At 42.1% G+C, this 16,440-nt stretch overlaps 1 protein-coding gene across 1 annotated transcript in view; it reads right to left on the bottom strand.

Moving 5' to 3' along the window:
- The window catches only part of dnah1 (dynein, axonemal, heavy chain 1), a 425,483-nt gene that overhangs the window by 141,589 nt on the left and 267,454 nt on the right, over positions 1-16,440 (bottom strand). Inside the window, exons 50-51 of the mRNA XM_072582714.1 lie at positions 8,349-8,484; positions 4,031-4,239 (exon numbers count right to left, since the gene is read on the bottom strand). Of these exons, the coding sequence (XP_072438815.1) occupies positions 4,031-4,239; positions 8,349-8,484 (345 nt within the window). The remainder of the gene's footprint in view (positions 1-4,030; positions 4,240-8,348; positions 8,485-16,440) is intronic.

Raw genomic sequence — 16,440 nt, 5'->3', positions numbered from 1 at the left:
AGTCCCATTTGCCAGCACCCGGCCCATATCCCTCTAAACCCTTCTTATTCATATACCCATCCACATGCCTTTTAAATACTGTAATTGTACCAGCTTCCACCACTTCCTCTGGCAGCTCATTCCATACACACACCATTCTCTGTGAAAAGATTGCCCCTTAGGTCTCTTTTATATCTTTCCTCTCTCACCATAAACCTATGTTCTCTAGTGCTGGAGTCCCACACCCCATCTTGTCTCCTTATCCTATCCATGCCCGTCATGATTTTATAAACTTCTATGGGGTCACCCCTCAGCCTCCAACGCTCCAGGGAAAACAGTCCCAGCCTATGCAGCTTCTCGCTATAGCTCAAAACCTCTAACCCTGGCAATATCCTTGTAAATCTTTTCCAAACCCTTTCAAGTTTCACAACATCCGTCCACTAGGAAGGAGACCAAAATTGCATGCAATATTCCAAAAATGGCCTGACTAAATTCCACATGTGTTAATGTTTTGTAGCTCCACTAGGTCTACACTTACTACGTCTAGCACTCCTGCTGGAATGTTCTCCTTAGCTGGTTATTGAAACCGGTGTTAGTTTCCTGGTTTGATAGCACTAAGGGAGCAAGGGATATGCAGGGCAATAAGATTCTTGATTGTGGTGGAGAACAATTCTGTTGCTTCTAGTGCCTCACAATCCCCCATTGAGGTGCAATTTTGTGCTACTAGGTCTGTTCTGAATCAACCTCATTTAGTAATTGATTGAGACCTCAGTGTGAAAATGAGACTTTTCATTTTCATAAAGACTTTCTGGTGGTCACTTTTACTACAATTGTCATGGACGAATACATTTGTGACAGGTAGACTGGTGAGGACTCACTTTGGCAGATATGTTCTTCAGGACTTGGCCAGGTGGCTAGTAAATGTACTACCAAGCAACTCTTGGTGATGAGTATTGAAGTTCTCCATACAGTTAATTATGTGCCTTTGCTATCCTCAGTGCTTCTTTCATGTGGTATCCAACCTCAAGGAAGACTGAATCATCAGTTTAGGGAGACAGTTGGTGATAATCAGCAGGAAGTTCCTTTGTTTGACCTGATATAATAGAACTTTGTGGAATTCAATATCGATGTAGAGCACTCTCAAGAGCATTCCCTACAAACTCTTATAACACCTTGCTGCCTGCTTTATTGGATTTGATGTGGAAATGGGATGTCCTTCCTTAAAAGGACTTTGTTGAACTAGGCAGGATTTTACTACAATCTGGATTCATGGTCATCAAACTGAGCCTAGCTTTTTATAACTAGTTAAACAATTGTATTGGGTTCAAATTCCTTAGCAGCCATAGTAGAATTTGAATTCGTATTTCTGCAGCATATGTCTAAGCCTTGGATTACTATGATTTTACCTGTATGCAACTATTCCATAATGCAAACAACTCTGGGCATTGCTGATTGTTAGAGAATAGACATTGGCCCTGACACTGTGTGCAAGGTAATCTGGAGCTCGGAGTCCTCAGTTCTGGCCAGTACCAATCAACATGGTTGGGATATTCTGACAAATTTTGGGGCCCAATAGAATTAAAGCAGACAGCTGCAAGGATTGCTTTCTTAACCTTGGGCCAACCAGTTTTATTTTCTAAAAATTCAGTTCATGCCCTGCCACCTTAAAATGTCTTGAGTAATTATTCTATTTGAATGTCAGAGGTAATTTCATTGCTGTAATATTATTACTTCTTTGCTAAACTGAATGTTAAAAAGTTTTGTTTGAACACTTTCAATATTTTGGCCTTGAGCTTATGCTGGTAATATTGCTGAATGAACACAATGTATTTGTTTGATTTAATTGAAGGCAGTTTTAATTGAAGCAGCATCCTGTATTTTATAAATTCATTCCAGAATCTTTACCCTCATCATATTTCACACTATTTTCAATAGAATCACTTTAAATATGGTTTGATTGATTTATCTCAAATACCCTCTTCAAACATCTGCTCAGTTTGATTTCCCTCAAGAAAAATAATAGCTAATTGCTATTTATTCTGTAATTTTTCAGATGGTCATTTAATGCTGATGTTGCCTTTATTTTTGCTGTCTTTTTTCCTTCATCACCATCCTATTTGCCCTCCTTAATTTCAGTTTTCCAATTTTACATTTTCATTTTATAAATTATTATTGTTTGTATTTTGTTGTTTCCTCGATTTTATTCATCATATAGTTTAAAATATTAATTTTTTTGTCTGTTTTTAGACTTGCCTCTCACGTTTCTTTTGATAAGGATTCAAACATTCATAAAATGTGGTCCTTGATTAGCTGAGAGCTTGATGAAAAGGCTGGTTTTACTGGTTTATAATCAGAACATTCTCACAATATTAACTTTGGACTTAGTTACATCACTGGAGTGAAAAGCTTGACTTTTTTGTCCTTTTTCTGCACGATATTAGATACTCAAAGTTGCTTACTGAGCTCATAAGTGAGGAGTATCCCTTTGAACAAGTTACATCAGTAGATGTCATGTCACTTTCACCCCACCCGACACTATCTTTCAGCTGAGATAGCAACTTCTTCACTGCAGAGCAGGATAAAAACTATCTACAGAGGAACCTTGATTATCTGAAGGACATGGGTGGGCAGTATTTCATTCAGTTAATCGAATTTCGGATAATTGAATGCCAGATAACATAGTTTAGCCAAGCATCGGGATCTTGCCAGATAATCCAAAATTCAGATAATCAAAATTCAGATAATCAAGGTTCCCCTGTACTGATCAAAATCTATCAACATTCCCTTTGAAGAAACAACTTGCTTTCTGCTGGGAAAGTGTATGTGTAGAGCTTGACACAACAACAGGAAGAAGAATATGAAGGGTTAAGACCATAAGAAATAGGAGTGGAAGTAAGGCCATTTAGCCCATTGAGTCCACTCCGCCATTCAATCATGGCTGACAGGCATTTCAACGCCACTTACCCACACTCTCCTCATATCCCCTTATTCCTTGCGAGACCAAGAATTTATCGATCCCTGCCTTGAAGACAGTTAACGTCCCGGCCTCCACTGGGCTCCATGGCAATGAATGAATTCCACAGGTCCACCACCCTCTGGCTGAAGAAATGTGTCCTCATTTCCATCCTAAGTTGACCCCCCTCTAATTCTAAGACTGTGCCCATGAGTCTTAGTATCCCCGCCTGACGGAAACAATTTCCCAGCGTCCACCCTTTCTGAGTCATGCATTATCTTGTAAGTTTCTATTAGATCTCCCCTCAACCTTCTGAACTCCGAATGAATACAATCCCAGGATCCTCAGCCATTTATCGTATGTTAGGCCTACCATTCTAAGGATCATCCATGTGAATCTCTGCTGGACATGCTCCAGTGCCAGTACATCCTTCTTGAGGAGTGGGGCCCAAAACTGGATACAGTATTCTAAATGGGGCCTAACCAGAGCTTTATAAAGTCTCAGTACCACATCACTGCTTTTACATTCCAATCCTCTTGAGATAAATGGCAACATTACATTTGCTTTCTTAACCATGGACTCAACCTGCAAGTCAACCTTTACAGAATCCTGTACTAGCACTCAGAGATCCCTTTGTACTTTGGCTGTATGAATTTTCTCACTGTTTATAAAATAGTCCATTCCTGAATCCGTTTTTTCCAAAGTGCATGACCTCACATTTGCTCACATTGAATTTTATCAGCCATTTCTAGGACCATTCTCCTAAACTGTCTAAATCTTTCTGTATTCTGGATTAGTGGTGCTGGAAGAGCACAGCAGTTCAGGCAGCATCCGAGGAGCAGATTTTACTGCTCCTCAGATGCTGCCTGAACTGCTGTGCTCTTCCAGCACCACTAATCCAGAATCTGGTTTCCAGCATCTGCAGTCATTGTTTTTACCTAAATCTTTCTGCAGCCTCGCTACCTCCTCAGAACTATCTGCCTGTCCACTAACTTCGTTAATCAGGAGGAATGGTCTTGATTGTCACTCAGTGCAGGCATTTTTGAAACTTAATGATGGGAACAATCTGGTTTGGGAGGTATCAGCAGGAAAACTTACCTCATGCACAGCACAGTATGAATATTATTGCGTACACGTTTTGTGTATGCAGCCATCATATTGGCCTTGGTTGGCTGCTGTCCTAGATCCTGAACTACTGGTTTCATTGCATTGAAGATTTCCTCTTGCTCATCAAAGCTGTATAAATTTGGAACATCTCCTGAATTCAAAATGTTGTTTACGTCCTCTAAAAATGATTCATCTTTGATCTGAGAAAAACAATGACAAAAGTTGACTTTAAGTTGCCTATCAAAAGTTGTTTTAAAATAATGTTAACAGTTCTGACTATTAAATCCACCTGTCTTGAATTATTAATCAAGGGTGGAAATGAGTTGCTAAACTAATTGTATGAATCCTTAAAGTTCTAAAATTCTGTACCTGTTCTTTTTATTTTGTCAATGATTCTCTTTGGAGGAATTCAACAAAAGCTCTACATATATCCCTAAGATAAAGCTGTCAAAAATACGTTAACATTTTGGATAAATTTGGAACCAGAAGGTAAGAAGCCATACAAAGGTAATTTAGTCTTTACAAATACTAGCCTCGAAATGACTGTTTGCAATTTTTGCTTACCAATGCTTGTAACTTGTGCCATTGGTGAGTTGAAATACACACACAAAAATAAAGGGGGTGCAGGGGTAGTCTGGCACACTGACCTCTATACTGCTGAAGCCAGATGCCAACTCAAAGACACCTCCTACCACCCCCTTGACCATGACCCCACCCCCCACCACCAAACCATCATCTCCCAGACCATACAGAACATCATCATCTCAGGAGATCTCCCACCCACAACTTCAACCGCGTAGTCCAGGAACCCCGCACCGCCCGGTTCTACCTCCTTCCCAAGATCCACAAGCCTGACCACCCTGGCCGACCCATTGTCTCAGCATGCTCCTGCCCCACCGAACCCATCTCCACCTATCTTGATACTGTCCTATCACCTCTAGTCCAGGAACTCCCCACATACATTTGAGACACCACCCACACCCTCCACCTCCTCCAAGACTTCTGTTTCCCCGGCCCCCAACACCTCATCCTCGCCATGGACACCCAATCCCTCTACACCTCCATCCGCCATCTCCAGGGCCTCCAAGCCCTCTGTTTCTTCCTCTCCTGACGTCCACAACAGTACCCTTCCACTGACACTCTCATTCATTTGGCTGAACTGGTCCCCACCCTTAACAATTTCTTGTTCGAATCCTCCCACTTCCTCCAGACCAAAGGGGTAGTTATGGGTACCCGTATGGGCCCCAGCTATGCCTGTCCCTTTGTTGGCTACGTAGAACAGTCCATCTTCAATAGTTATACCGGCGCCACTCCCCACCTCTTCCTCTGCTCCATTGATGACTGCATCGGCACTCCCATGAAGAGGTTGAGCAGTTCATCAGCTTCAGCAACATATTCCAACCCGACCTTAAATTCACCTGGACCATCTCTAAGACCTCCCTCCCCTTCCTGGGCCTCTTCATTTCCATTAATGACGACCGACATGACACTGATATTTTTTACAAACACACAGACTCCCACAGTTACCTGGATTACACCTCTTCCCACCCTACCTGTTGCAAAAATGCCATCCTGTATTCCCAATTCCTCCGCCTCCACTGTATCTGCTCCCTGGAGGACCAGTTCCACCACAGAATACACCAGATGGCCTCCTTCTTTAGAGACCGCAATTTCCCTTCCCACATGGTTGAAGATGCCCTCCAACGCATCTCATCCACATCCCGCCACCTCCGCCCTCAAACCCCACCCCTCCAACCGTAACAAGGACAGAACTCCCTTAGTCTTCACCTTCCACCCTACCAACCTTCGCATAAACCACGTTATTCGCCGACATTACCGCCACCTCCAAACAGACCCCACCACCAGGAATATATTTCCCTCCCCACCCCTTTCTGCTTTCCACAAAGACCGTTCCCTCCGTGACTACCTGGTCAGGTCCACTCCCCCGAACAACCCACTCTCCCATCCTGGCACCTTTCCCTGCCACCGAAGGAATTGCAAAACCTGTGGCCACACCTCCCCCCTCACCTCTATCCAAGGCCCCAAAGGAGCCTTCCACATCCAAAGTTTCACCTGCACATCCACTAATATCATTTATTGTATCCGTTGCTCCCAATGCGGTCTCCTCTACACTGGGGAGACTGGATGCCTCCTTGCAGAGTGCTTTAGGGAACATCTCTGGGACACCCGCACCAATCAACCCCACCGTCCCGTGGCCCAACATTTCAACTCCCCCTCCCACTTTGCCAAGGACATGCATGTCCTGGGCCTCCTCCACGGTCACTCCCTCACCACCCGATGCCTGGAGGATGAACGCCTCATCTTCCACCTCGGAACACTTCAACCCCAGGGTATCAATGTGGACTTCACCAGTTTCCTCATTTCTCCTCCCCCCACCTTACCCCAGTTCCAAACTTCCAGCTCAGCACCATCCTCATGAGCTGTCCTACCTGCCAATCTCCTTCCCACCTATCTGCTCCACCCTCCTCTCTGACCTATCACCTCCATCCCCAGCCCCATTCACCTATTGTATTCTTTGCTATCTTCTCCCCAGCTCGACCCCCACCCGCTCCCCCGCTCCCCCCCCCCCACTTATCTCTCCACCCCCAAAGCTCCCTGCCTCAATTCCTGATGAAGGGCTTTTGCCTGAAACATCGATTTTCCTACTCCCCAGCTGCTATCTGACCTGCTGTGCTTTTCCAGTACCACTCTGATCTAAATTCTGGTTTCCAGCATCTGCAGTCCTCACTTTTGCCTACAAGAATAAAACCATCTTTCTAGGCAATAATGTTGATTAATTAAATGTTTGTCACAGCCAATTATTCAAGGAAAACTGTTGTTTGGGAGAATTATGTCTACAATTTTGTTTATTATAAATACACTTTTGGTAGTGCAAAACCTGAGTACTGTTGACAAAAAGACCCATTTTATTAAAAATGTTCATCTTGAACTCATCAGGAGAATACCGAAGTGAATGGAAGGCAACATTTATACTGTACAAGGAGAGTGTGGATTGGGCTCTGATTACTACAGATGCTGCAATGTAGAATGCACCAGTTAATTGATGATAACAGTCAACTGCCGAGTTTTGTTTAAATTTTAAACAAGGCAGGTTGACTCTGATCAGTTAAGCCTTAGCCTGAGAAACGAACATGAGCAAGAGTGTCACTCTTTGTTGCATTGGCTTCTACAGCCCTCTGCAGTAATGTGTTCCACAGATTAATCACCCTCTGACCGAAGAAATTCATTCTTATCCCAGTTCCAGGGTCATTCCATCAATCTAAGGCTGCACCCTTGGATCCAAGTCTTTCCAATTAGTGAAACATGTTCTGCATGTGCACTTTATCTAGGCGTCTCAGTCTTCTGTAAGTTTCAGTCAAATCCCCCCCTTGTCCTCTAAACTCTATTGAGTTCAGAATCAGAATCCTCAACCATTCCTCACATAACAAACCCTTCACCCCCAGAACCATTCTTGTAAACCTCCCTCCCAACATCAGCACATCCTTCCTTCAATATAGGGCAAAAAACTGATCACTTATACAGCCTCTATCATACATCTGTAGTCCAAATGAATGCTAACGTAGCATTTGCCTCACCAACTGCCAACTGGACTTGCATGTTAACTTTAAGAGAACTATGAACTCTCAAAGCCCTTTGTGTTCAGATTTCCAAAGCCTTTCCCCATTTAGAAAATAATCTACATCGATACTCTTCCTACCAAAGTGCATCACTTCACACTTTCCCATATTGTAATCTGTCACACTTTGTCCACTCTCCCAGCCTGTTCAAGTCCTTCCATTGCCTCCCCATTTCCTCAACAAGACCTGTCCTTCCACCTATCTTTGTGTCATCTGCAAACATAGCAATAATGCCCTGTCCTTCGTTCAGATTGTTAATATATAACTTGAATAGTTGTGGTCCTAACACAGACCCCTACTGGAATTCCAAAAGTCATCAACTGGCATCTCTGCCTTCTGCCAGTTAGCGAATCCTCTACCCATGCCAGTATCTTGCCCCTAACACCATGGGCTTTAATCTATTTAAATGTAGATGGACAATGAAAAGGGCATGACTGAAGAAGATAATGGAAAGATATTTGAGTATAAGAGACAGGTGAAGGAAGAATTGAGAAGTAGAAGAGAGGAGGGTGCAATGGCAGATAGCAGACAATGAGGGAGGCAGACAGCAAAGGCAGGAAAAAGAAACAAACAGGGCAGTGCAGTGGTGGAAGGGAATAACAACAGTATATGTGGGGAGTACACTGTGCAAAGTTGCAGGGTCAGTAAATACAGATGTTGTAGAGAGATACCTGTGTGTCTACAAAAAGAAAGGTGAGCTGTTGATAGTGTATTCCCGCTTTCATCAGGATCCCTTTGATATCTTCTCTCCATTCTACTGTGCCGTAATTTTTAGCAAGTTCAATTTGAAAACACTCAAATTCAGCCCTGTGAGAAAAAATGGATACTTTTAAAAATCTTGTTATTCAGTAATTTTTAAAATTCTCATCTTGGCAGTTACACCATTTTGCTTTCAATTAGATTCAAAAGGTTTAACCCTCAGATAGATTCAGTGAGAGGACATATATAATGACAAATACACAGAGTAACAGGTTAAGTAATCTGAGAGACAAATATCCTGCTTATTGCAGACTTGACATTGGCTAACACCATCCATAGAGATGTCACAGCATAATCCAAGTTATATTGCATGCATAAACTCTGGTTAAGTAGTTTGTAGGCATTCCTAAATTTTCAAAAGTTCCTTATGTGATATTTGAGTTTACATACTTCTGTCTCAGAAAAAAATTCCATACATTTTCAAGAAAATTAAAGGAACATTATTAATGTTGTGCTAAGAGAAATTGAGGACTGCAGATGCTGGAGATCAGAGCTGAAAATGTGTCACTGGAAAAGCGCAGCAGGTCAGGCAGCATCCAAGGAACAGGAGAATCGACATTTCGGGCATGAGCCCTTCTGCAGGAATGAGGAAGGTGTGTCCAGTAGACTAAGATAAAAGGTAGGGAGGAGGGACTTGGGGGAGGGGCGTTGGAAATGCGATAGGTGGAAGGAGGTTAAGGTGAGGGTGATAGGCCAGAGTGGGGGTGGGGCGCGGAGAGGTCAGGAAGAAGATTGCAGGTTAGGAAGGTGGTACTGAGTTCGAGGGTTGGGAATGAGACAATGTGGGGGGAGGGGAAATGAGGAAACTGGAGAAATCTGAGTTCATCCCTTGTGGTTGGAGGGTTCCTAGGCGGCCTCTTATTAAATTGGATAAATTACAGATTCTGCAGGCGAGGGGTGGTCTGGATTTCCCAGAGTTTAAGAAATACCAATTGAGTTCTTTACTATCCTATGTAGCTGAATGGGCCTGCCAGGACCCGCAATCAATCTTGTTGGACATTGAGACCTCCCAGACAAAACACCTTCACATTAATTAGTTGTTTATGGACAAGATGAGAACTGTTATGGACTACTGCAGAAACCCAATTATCCTAAACACAGTCAAATCATGGAGAATGATGTGGTAGGGTGAGGGCAATTTACAAAGAACTTCCCCCTTCACTCCCATTGTGGGAATGTTGGGATTCCGGCTGGGGATGAAGGACTCTGGCTTTAAGTTCTGGGAATCTAGAGGAATCTCCTGTTTGGGAGATTTATTTGATGGGAAGTCATGGTGTCCTTCAAGCAGCTGCGTCAGAAATTTGAGCTACCGAGGAGACTTCTTTCATTACTTCCAGGTTAGAGACTTTATGCAAAATAATACTACATTGATGGTTAGTTCCCTATAAGTTAGATATGGAAAGGACAGTGCTCTGGTCTATGGGCGCCCTCTTGGTTAACACTGTCTATCACTTGTTAGGAAGTAATGTCTCGAAGGACATTGAGTGGTTATGCAGAACCTGGACTCAAGATTTGGGGGTAGAAATCTCGTCAGAGATGTGGGACGATATTTGGGAAAACATTAGGAAAATTTTGATTTGCAATAGGACCCAGGATATCCAATTGAAAGTACTTCACAGGGCTCAATTGGCACCGGAACAGCTTGCGAAGTTCAAGACAGGAGTTTCCCCAATGTGCCCCAAGTTTAAAATGGATGTTGGTACTCTTACTCATTGCTTGTGGTCATGCCACAAGCTTCGCAGGTATTGGGATGCCATATTAAGTGTTTTGGAAGAGGTCTTGGGAATTGAGGTTAAGTTGGATCTGACTCCTTTTGGGTCTTCCAGATCTCCCCTCTTTGGGCATGCATGTGAAGAAATTGTTTAATATTTTTTCATTTTGTGCAGAAAATGGCGGCCATACTTGAATTATATTGATGCAGATTTATTGGCTATACTGATCAGAGCTTTGTGTAGCCGTGAGGGCTATGTCTGGTGGTCCGCAGGCCCCTGGGGGGAAGAATCCTGAACAATGAGGGTTTGCTTACGAATGCCCCCAGTGGTGGGGAGCTTCGGTGAAATTGCGTTGAGTTTAATAAATAATTTAATTTAATATAATTTAAGTTACCTTGGTATAACTTGGTCTAATTTTATTTTGTTTGTTTATTTATTTTTCTTCTTTCTTCCTTATTTATTGAATTGTAGTTTTTAATAGGTTTTTAAAAATTTTTTTTCCTCACATTTCGGTAGTTTGCGGAGTAGAGTCGTAGTTTGTTTCCTATTATTGTTATTACATATAAAGCTGTTACACTATTTTGTAGTGGTTTTGTCATTTTATAAAAACTTTATTTTTTTTCTCAATAAAAAATATTTACAAAAAAAACTACAATGCTAGCAGTGCAATAGGATCTTTTCATTACAGAGCTACCTTTGTCGCAATGGTGTTTTGTCTAACTCTGCAAGAGAAACAAATCTGACGGCTCAATAGTCCATGAAAGGGATTATAGTAAAATAGAAAATGATAAACAGTAAAAGAAAGGATTTAAAAATAGCTTTAGGCTATACTGAAAGCATATGCTTGTTCTAATTATACAACAGTGAAACCTGCAGTTAACTAGGAGTACAATTGTATATTCAGCAGACTCTCATTTGATCATTTGTAATTGAGTTTTGAACGATGTCAGTGGAAATAAGTTATCAATAAACATTGACCTCTAAAGATGGCTGTCTTGAACGTATGGTTATAAATACAATTCAGCTTGTTTTTATAAAGGATTAAGTATTTGAAGGGATTTTAATATTTTGAATGGGTTTTTTTCATGGATAGGAATGCTTTTGAATATAATGCAGTTTATAATACATATTTAAACTACCTACTAATTTAATTATTAAATATTTACATTACTTTATTGTGTTTCATCTTTCACCTTAAGGGATGTGACAAGTTTAGGATAGAACAAAAGGAAGGTTATGATAAAGTGGAAGTCAGACGAAATCAATGATTGTGTTCGGCAAAAGAAAATGGTAATGAGATAGTAAATAAACAAAAGAGGGTTTTAGAGGAGGTACAAGTGCAATTGTGAAATCATCACGTATAGCTGATGGGATAAGAAGAATCATTTCCCACCATCTCTCTATGTGGCCTCCTGTGTCTTGGCACAGCTTGCTTCTTTCCAAGATCCACTCATTCCCCATTTAAAATACACCTGGTCAAATACTCACCCAACTGTCCCTCGATTAACAAACAATCATTACATGTTCCTTTGTCTCAGGGATCCTTGCCAGATCCTACTAGATCACAATGCAATCTTCACTTCATTTCTGCTTTTATCCCTCCCCTATTCTTCTAGCATCATAACTTTCTCAAGTTACATCTTACTAGCTTTTATATTGAACACATTAACCTCCAACAAGTACCTTCAACATGATGCCACAATCAAGTACATCTTATGGTATGTTCACCTTCCAGCATTCCAAAGGGGCTAGTACAACCACAATGTCTCGATCCACTTCTCTAACATCTCTATAGCCATTTCTCTTTTCACAGCAATGTGCAATGCAAATTTGCATACAATTATCCTTTTAATCCTCCCTTCTCACTATCCTGCAACCTAACCACTTCTTCTAGGTGAAACACCAATTTGCTTGAACTTCTTCAATTTAGTACAGAATATTTGTTATATGCTCGCTGTATGCTAGGAATGCCAACATAGTTTGGGTTACTAGTTAGCAGAATATCCCCATTCAGTTTCTAGTTATGACTCTGAGCTTTTAATCATTAGTCATTATAATTTTCTGCTTTACTTCCACTTTAGCCTCTCTTTACTCAGCTTCCTACACCATGACACTTAATATAAACTTAAGCAACAGTATCTCAGGTTTTGACTAGCTGAGATATTTGTACCCTTTTCCACCTATCCACTCCACCCTCTCCTCCTTGACCTATCACCTTCATCTCCTCCCCCACTCACCCATTGTACTCTATGCTACTCTCTCCCCACCCCCACCCTCCTCTAGCTTATCTCTCCACGCTTCAGGCTCACTGCCTTTATTCCTGATGAAGGGTTTTTGCCCGAAACGTCAATTTTGCTGCTCATTGGATGCTGCCTGAACTGCTGTGCTCTTTCAGCACCACTAATCCAGTATTTGCTTTCCAGCATCTGCAGTCATTGTTTTTACCTCTTATATTTGTATCATTGACAGCCACGGGCGAGTTGCTGGAAAACTGGAGGTTGGCTAATGTGGTACTATTATTTAAGAAAAGTGGGAAGGAAAAGTAAGGAAACTATAGACTGGTAAGTCTTACACAATGGTGGGTAAATTGTTGGAGGAGATTCTGCCGGACATTTACAAGCATTTAGAAAGGCAAGGACAGAATAGGGATAGTAACCATGGCTTTATGCCTGCAAAATTGAGTTTTTGAAGAGGTGGTAAAGAAAATCAATGAAAGCAGAGTGGTAGATGTTGTCTGTATGGACTTCAGCAAAGCATTCAACAAGGTTCTGGAATGGTAGACTGGTTAGTAAGGTTAGATCACATAGAATTAGGGGAGATAGCTAATTGGATACAAAGTTATCTTGAGGGTTGGAGACAGAGGGTGGTGGTAGAGGATTGCTTTTTGGACTGGAGGTCTGTGACCAGCGGTATGCTACAAAGTTCGGTGCGCTGCATTTTGTCGTTTACATAGATGATTTGGGTGTGAATAGAAGAGGTATAGTGAGTAAGTTTGCAGATGATACCAAAATAGATGGCATAGTGGACAGTTAAGAAGGTTATCTCAGTGTACAATGGGACTTTAATCAGATGGGCCAATGGGCCTAGGAGTGCCAGATGGAGTTTAATTTAGATAAATGTGAGGTGTCACATTTTGATAAGGTAAACCAGGGCAGGACTTATACTGTTAATAATTGGGCAATGGGAAGTTTTACTGAACTAAGAGACTTAGGGTTGTATGTGTATAGTTTCTTGAAAATGGAGTTGCAGTAAGACAGGGTGGTGAAGAAGGTGTTTGGCTTGCTTGACTTCATTGGTCAGAACATTGAGATTAGGAGTTGGGACATTATGTTGTGGCTGTACAGCACATTGGTAAGGCCACTGTTAGGATACTGTGTACAATTCTAGTCACCCTTCTATAGGGAGGATGTTGTTAAACTTGAGAGGGTGCAGAAAAGATTCACAAGGATGTTGCTGGGACTGGAGGGTTTGAACTATAGGGAGAGACTGAATAAGACTGGAGCTTTTTATCCCTTGGTGTTGGAGGGTGGGGGATGATCTTACAAAGACTTATAAAATCAAGAGGGACATGGGTAGGGTGAATAGCCAAGGTATTTTTCCTAGGGTGGAAAAGTCCAAAACTAGGTTTAAGGTAAGATGGCAAAGATTTAAAAAGTACCCGAGAGGTACCGTTTTCATGCAGAGGGTGGTACATGTATGGAATGAGCTGCCAGAGGACGTGGTGGAGGTGGGTACAATCACCAACATTTAAAAGTCATCTGGATGGGTATATGAATAGGAAGAGTTTGGAAGGATATGGGCCAAATGGGAGTAGGTCAGATTGGGATGTCTAGTCCACATGAACAAGCTGGACCAAAGGACTGTTTCCATGCTGTATGATTCTATGACTCTATCACTTGGCACTTCACAGACTTCTGGACTCAGTACGAGGTTCAAAAATTTCAGATTGGAATCAGTGTCCCACTTTCTCAAATGACAGTTTTTGTTAATGGTTCTGCTATTCCCTCTTACACCTCCTCTTGACTCATCATTGTATCTTGTTCTATTACATCCCTTTGCCTTTCACCATCATCCCCTTTTTTAATATTTAATCTCTCCTGCCTTCCATCCCATGGAGAAAGTGAGGACTGCAGATGCTAGAGATCAGAGTCGAAAAGTGTGGTGCTGGAAAAGCACAGCCAGTCAGGCAGCATCTGAGGAGCAGGAGAGTCGACGTTTCGAGCACAAGCTCTTCATCAGAAATTCGTGATGTTTAGCTTATGTTCGAAATGTCAACTTGCCTGCTCCTCTGATGCTGTCTGTCTGTCTGTGCTTTTCCAGCACCCACTCTTCGACTGCCTTCCATCTCATCACTGACAATACCTTTTGTTCTGTTTCTACCTTGCTCCATATCCAGTTTCGATACTGGCTTAAAAGCTACATTTATAACTTACTCCAACTCTTTTCTGACACTACTTAAGATTCTCAGGTTAAAAATGCATCTTACATTTATAATCAACCTGTTTACAGATGGCACTGCACACCACTGGTGGTACTTGAACCCAGGCTTCTTGGCTCTGAAGTAAGGCATTACCAAAACAGACAGGCTTTGATTTAATCACTTGTCTGGAAGGCAGGCTCTCCAACAGTGCAACAACGTTACAAAATCAGCCTGGATTCTGTGTTCAAATCTCTGGAGAGGCACAGTGGTTTGAACTGCTGCCTCACAGCACCAAGGACACAGGTTTGATTTTAGCCTTGGGTGACTGTCTGTGTGGAGTTTGCCTGTTGTCCTGGTGTGCATGTGGAATTCCACCTGGTGCGCTGGTTTCCTCCCACAGTCCAAAAATGTGCAAGTTAGGTGGGTTGGCCAAACTAAATTGCCCGTAGTGTCTACAGATGTGCAGACTAGGTGGAATGATTATGGTAAATGCAGAATAATGGGGAATAGAGTGGTTGGGTTAGTCTGGAGGGTTGATGCAGACTTGATGGGTCAAATGGCCTCTCATTACACTGTAGGATTCTGAGCAGGACTTGAATCTATTGTCTTGAGGCTCACAGCTAATTGAATTAATAACTAGAAACCATCACAAATTTGTAGTTTCATAGAATGTCACTGTTCAGTTTGTATAAAATAATGAACAGTCCAAAAGTATAACTTCACCTATAGTCATAGAGTCATAGAGATGTACAGCATGGAAACAGACTCTTCAGTCTAACTCATCCATGCCGAACAGATATCCAAAATTAATCTAGTCCCATTTGCCAGCACTTGGCCTATATCCCTTTAAACCCTTCCTATTCATACACCCATCCAGATGCCTTTAAAATGTTGTCATTGTACTAGTCTCCACCACTTGCTCTGGCAGCTCATTTCATACACACACCACTGACTGCGTGAAAAGGTTGACCCTTAGGTCCGTTTTAAATCTTTCCTCTCTCACCCTAAACCCTCTAGTTCTGGACTCCCCCAACCCAGGGAAAAGACTTTGTCTATTTACCATATTCATGCCCCTCATGATTTTATAAAAGGTCACCTCTGAGTTTCTGACACTCCGTAGAAAACAACCCCAGCCTATTCAGCCTCCCCCAAAGCTCCAACCTTTATAAGTTTCACAACATTCTTCCTATCGGAGGGAGATCAGAAGTGCACACAGAATGCCCAAAGTGGTCAAACCAAAATCCTGTACAGCCGCAACATGACCCCCCAACTCCTATACTCAATGCACTGACCAATAAAGGAAAGCATACCAAACTCCTTCTTTACTATCCTATCTACCGGCGGCACCACTTTCACTATGAATCTGCACTCCAAGGTCTCTTCATTCAGCAATGCTTCCCAGGACCTTACCATTAAGTGAATAAATCCTGTCCTGATTTGCCATTCCAAAATGCAGCACCTCACATTTATCTAAATTAAACTCCACCTGCCACTCCTCAGCCAATTGGCCCATCTGATCAAGATCCCATTGCACTCTGAGGTAACCTTCTTTGCTGTCCGCTACACTTCCAATTTTGGTCTCATCTGCAAACTTACCAACAATGCCTCCTATGTTTACATCCAAATCTTTTATATAAATGTTGAAAAGGAGTAGACCCAGCATTGATCCTTGTGGGAGACCACTGTTCACAAGCTTCCAGTCTGTAAAGCAACCCGCCACCAGCACCCTCTGTCTTCTACCTTCGAGCAGTTCTGTATCCAAATGGCTAGTTCTCCTTGTATTCCATGTGATCTAACTTTGCTCTCAAGCCTGCCATTAAGAACCTGTCGAACACCTTACTGAAATTCACATAGATCATGTCCACTGCTCTG

This window comes from Chiloscyllium punctatum, chromosome 12 (genome assembly GCF_047496795.1).
Source record: "Chiloscyllium punctatum isolate Juve2018m chromosome 12, sChiPun1.3, whole genome shotgun sequence".
In the NCBI taxonomy this organism is placed as follows: Eukaryota; Metazoa; Chordata; class Chondrichthyes; order Orectolobiformes; family Hemiscylliidae; genus Chiloscyllium; species Chiloscyllium punctatum.
Note: the sequence above shows the minus strand (reverse complement) of the source record. Positions and strands in the feature narration are given on the sequence as shown.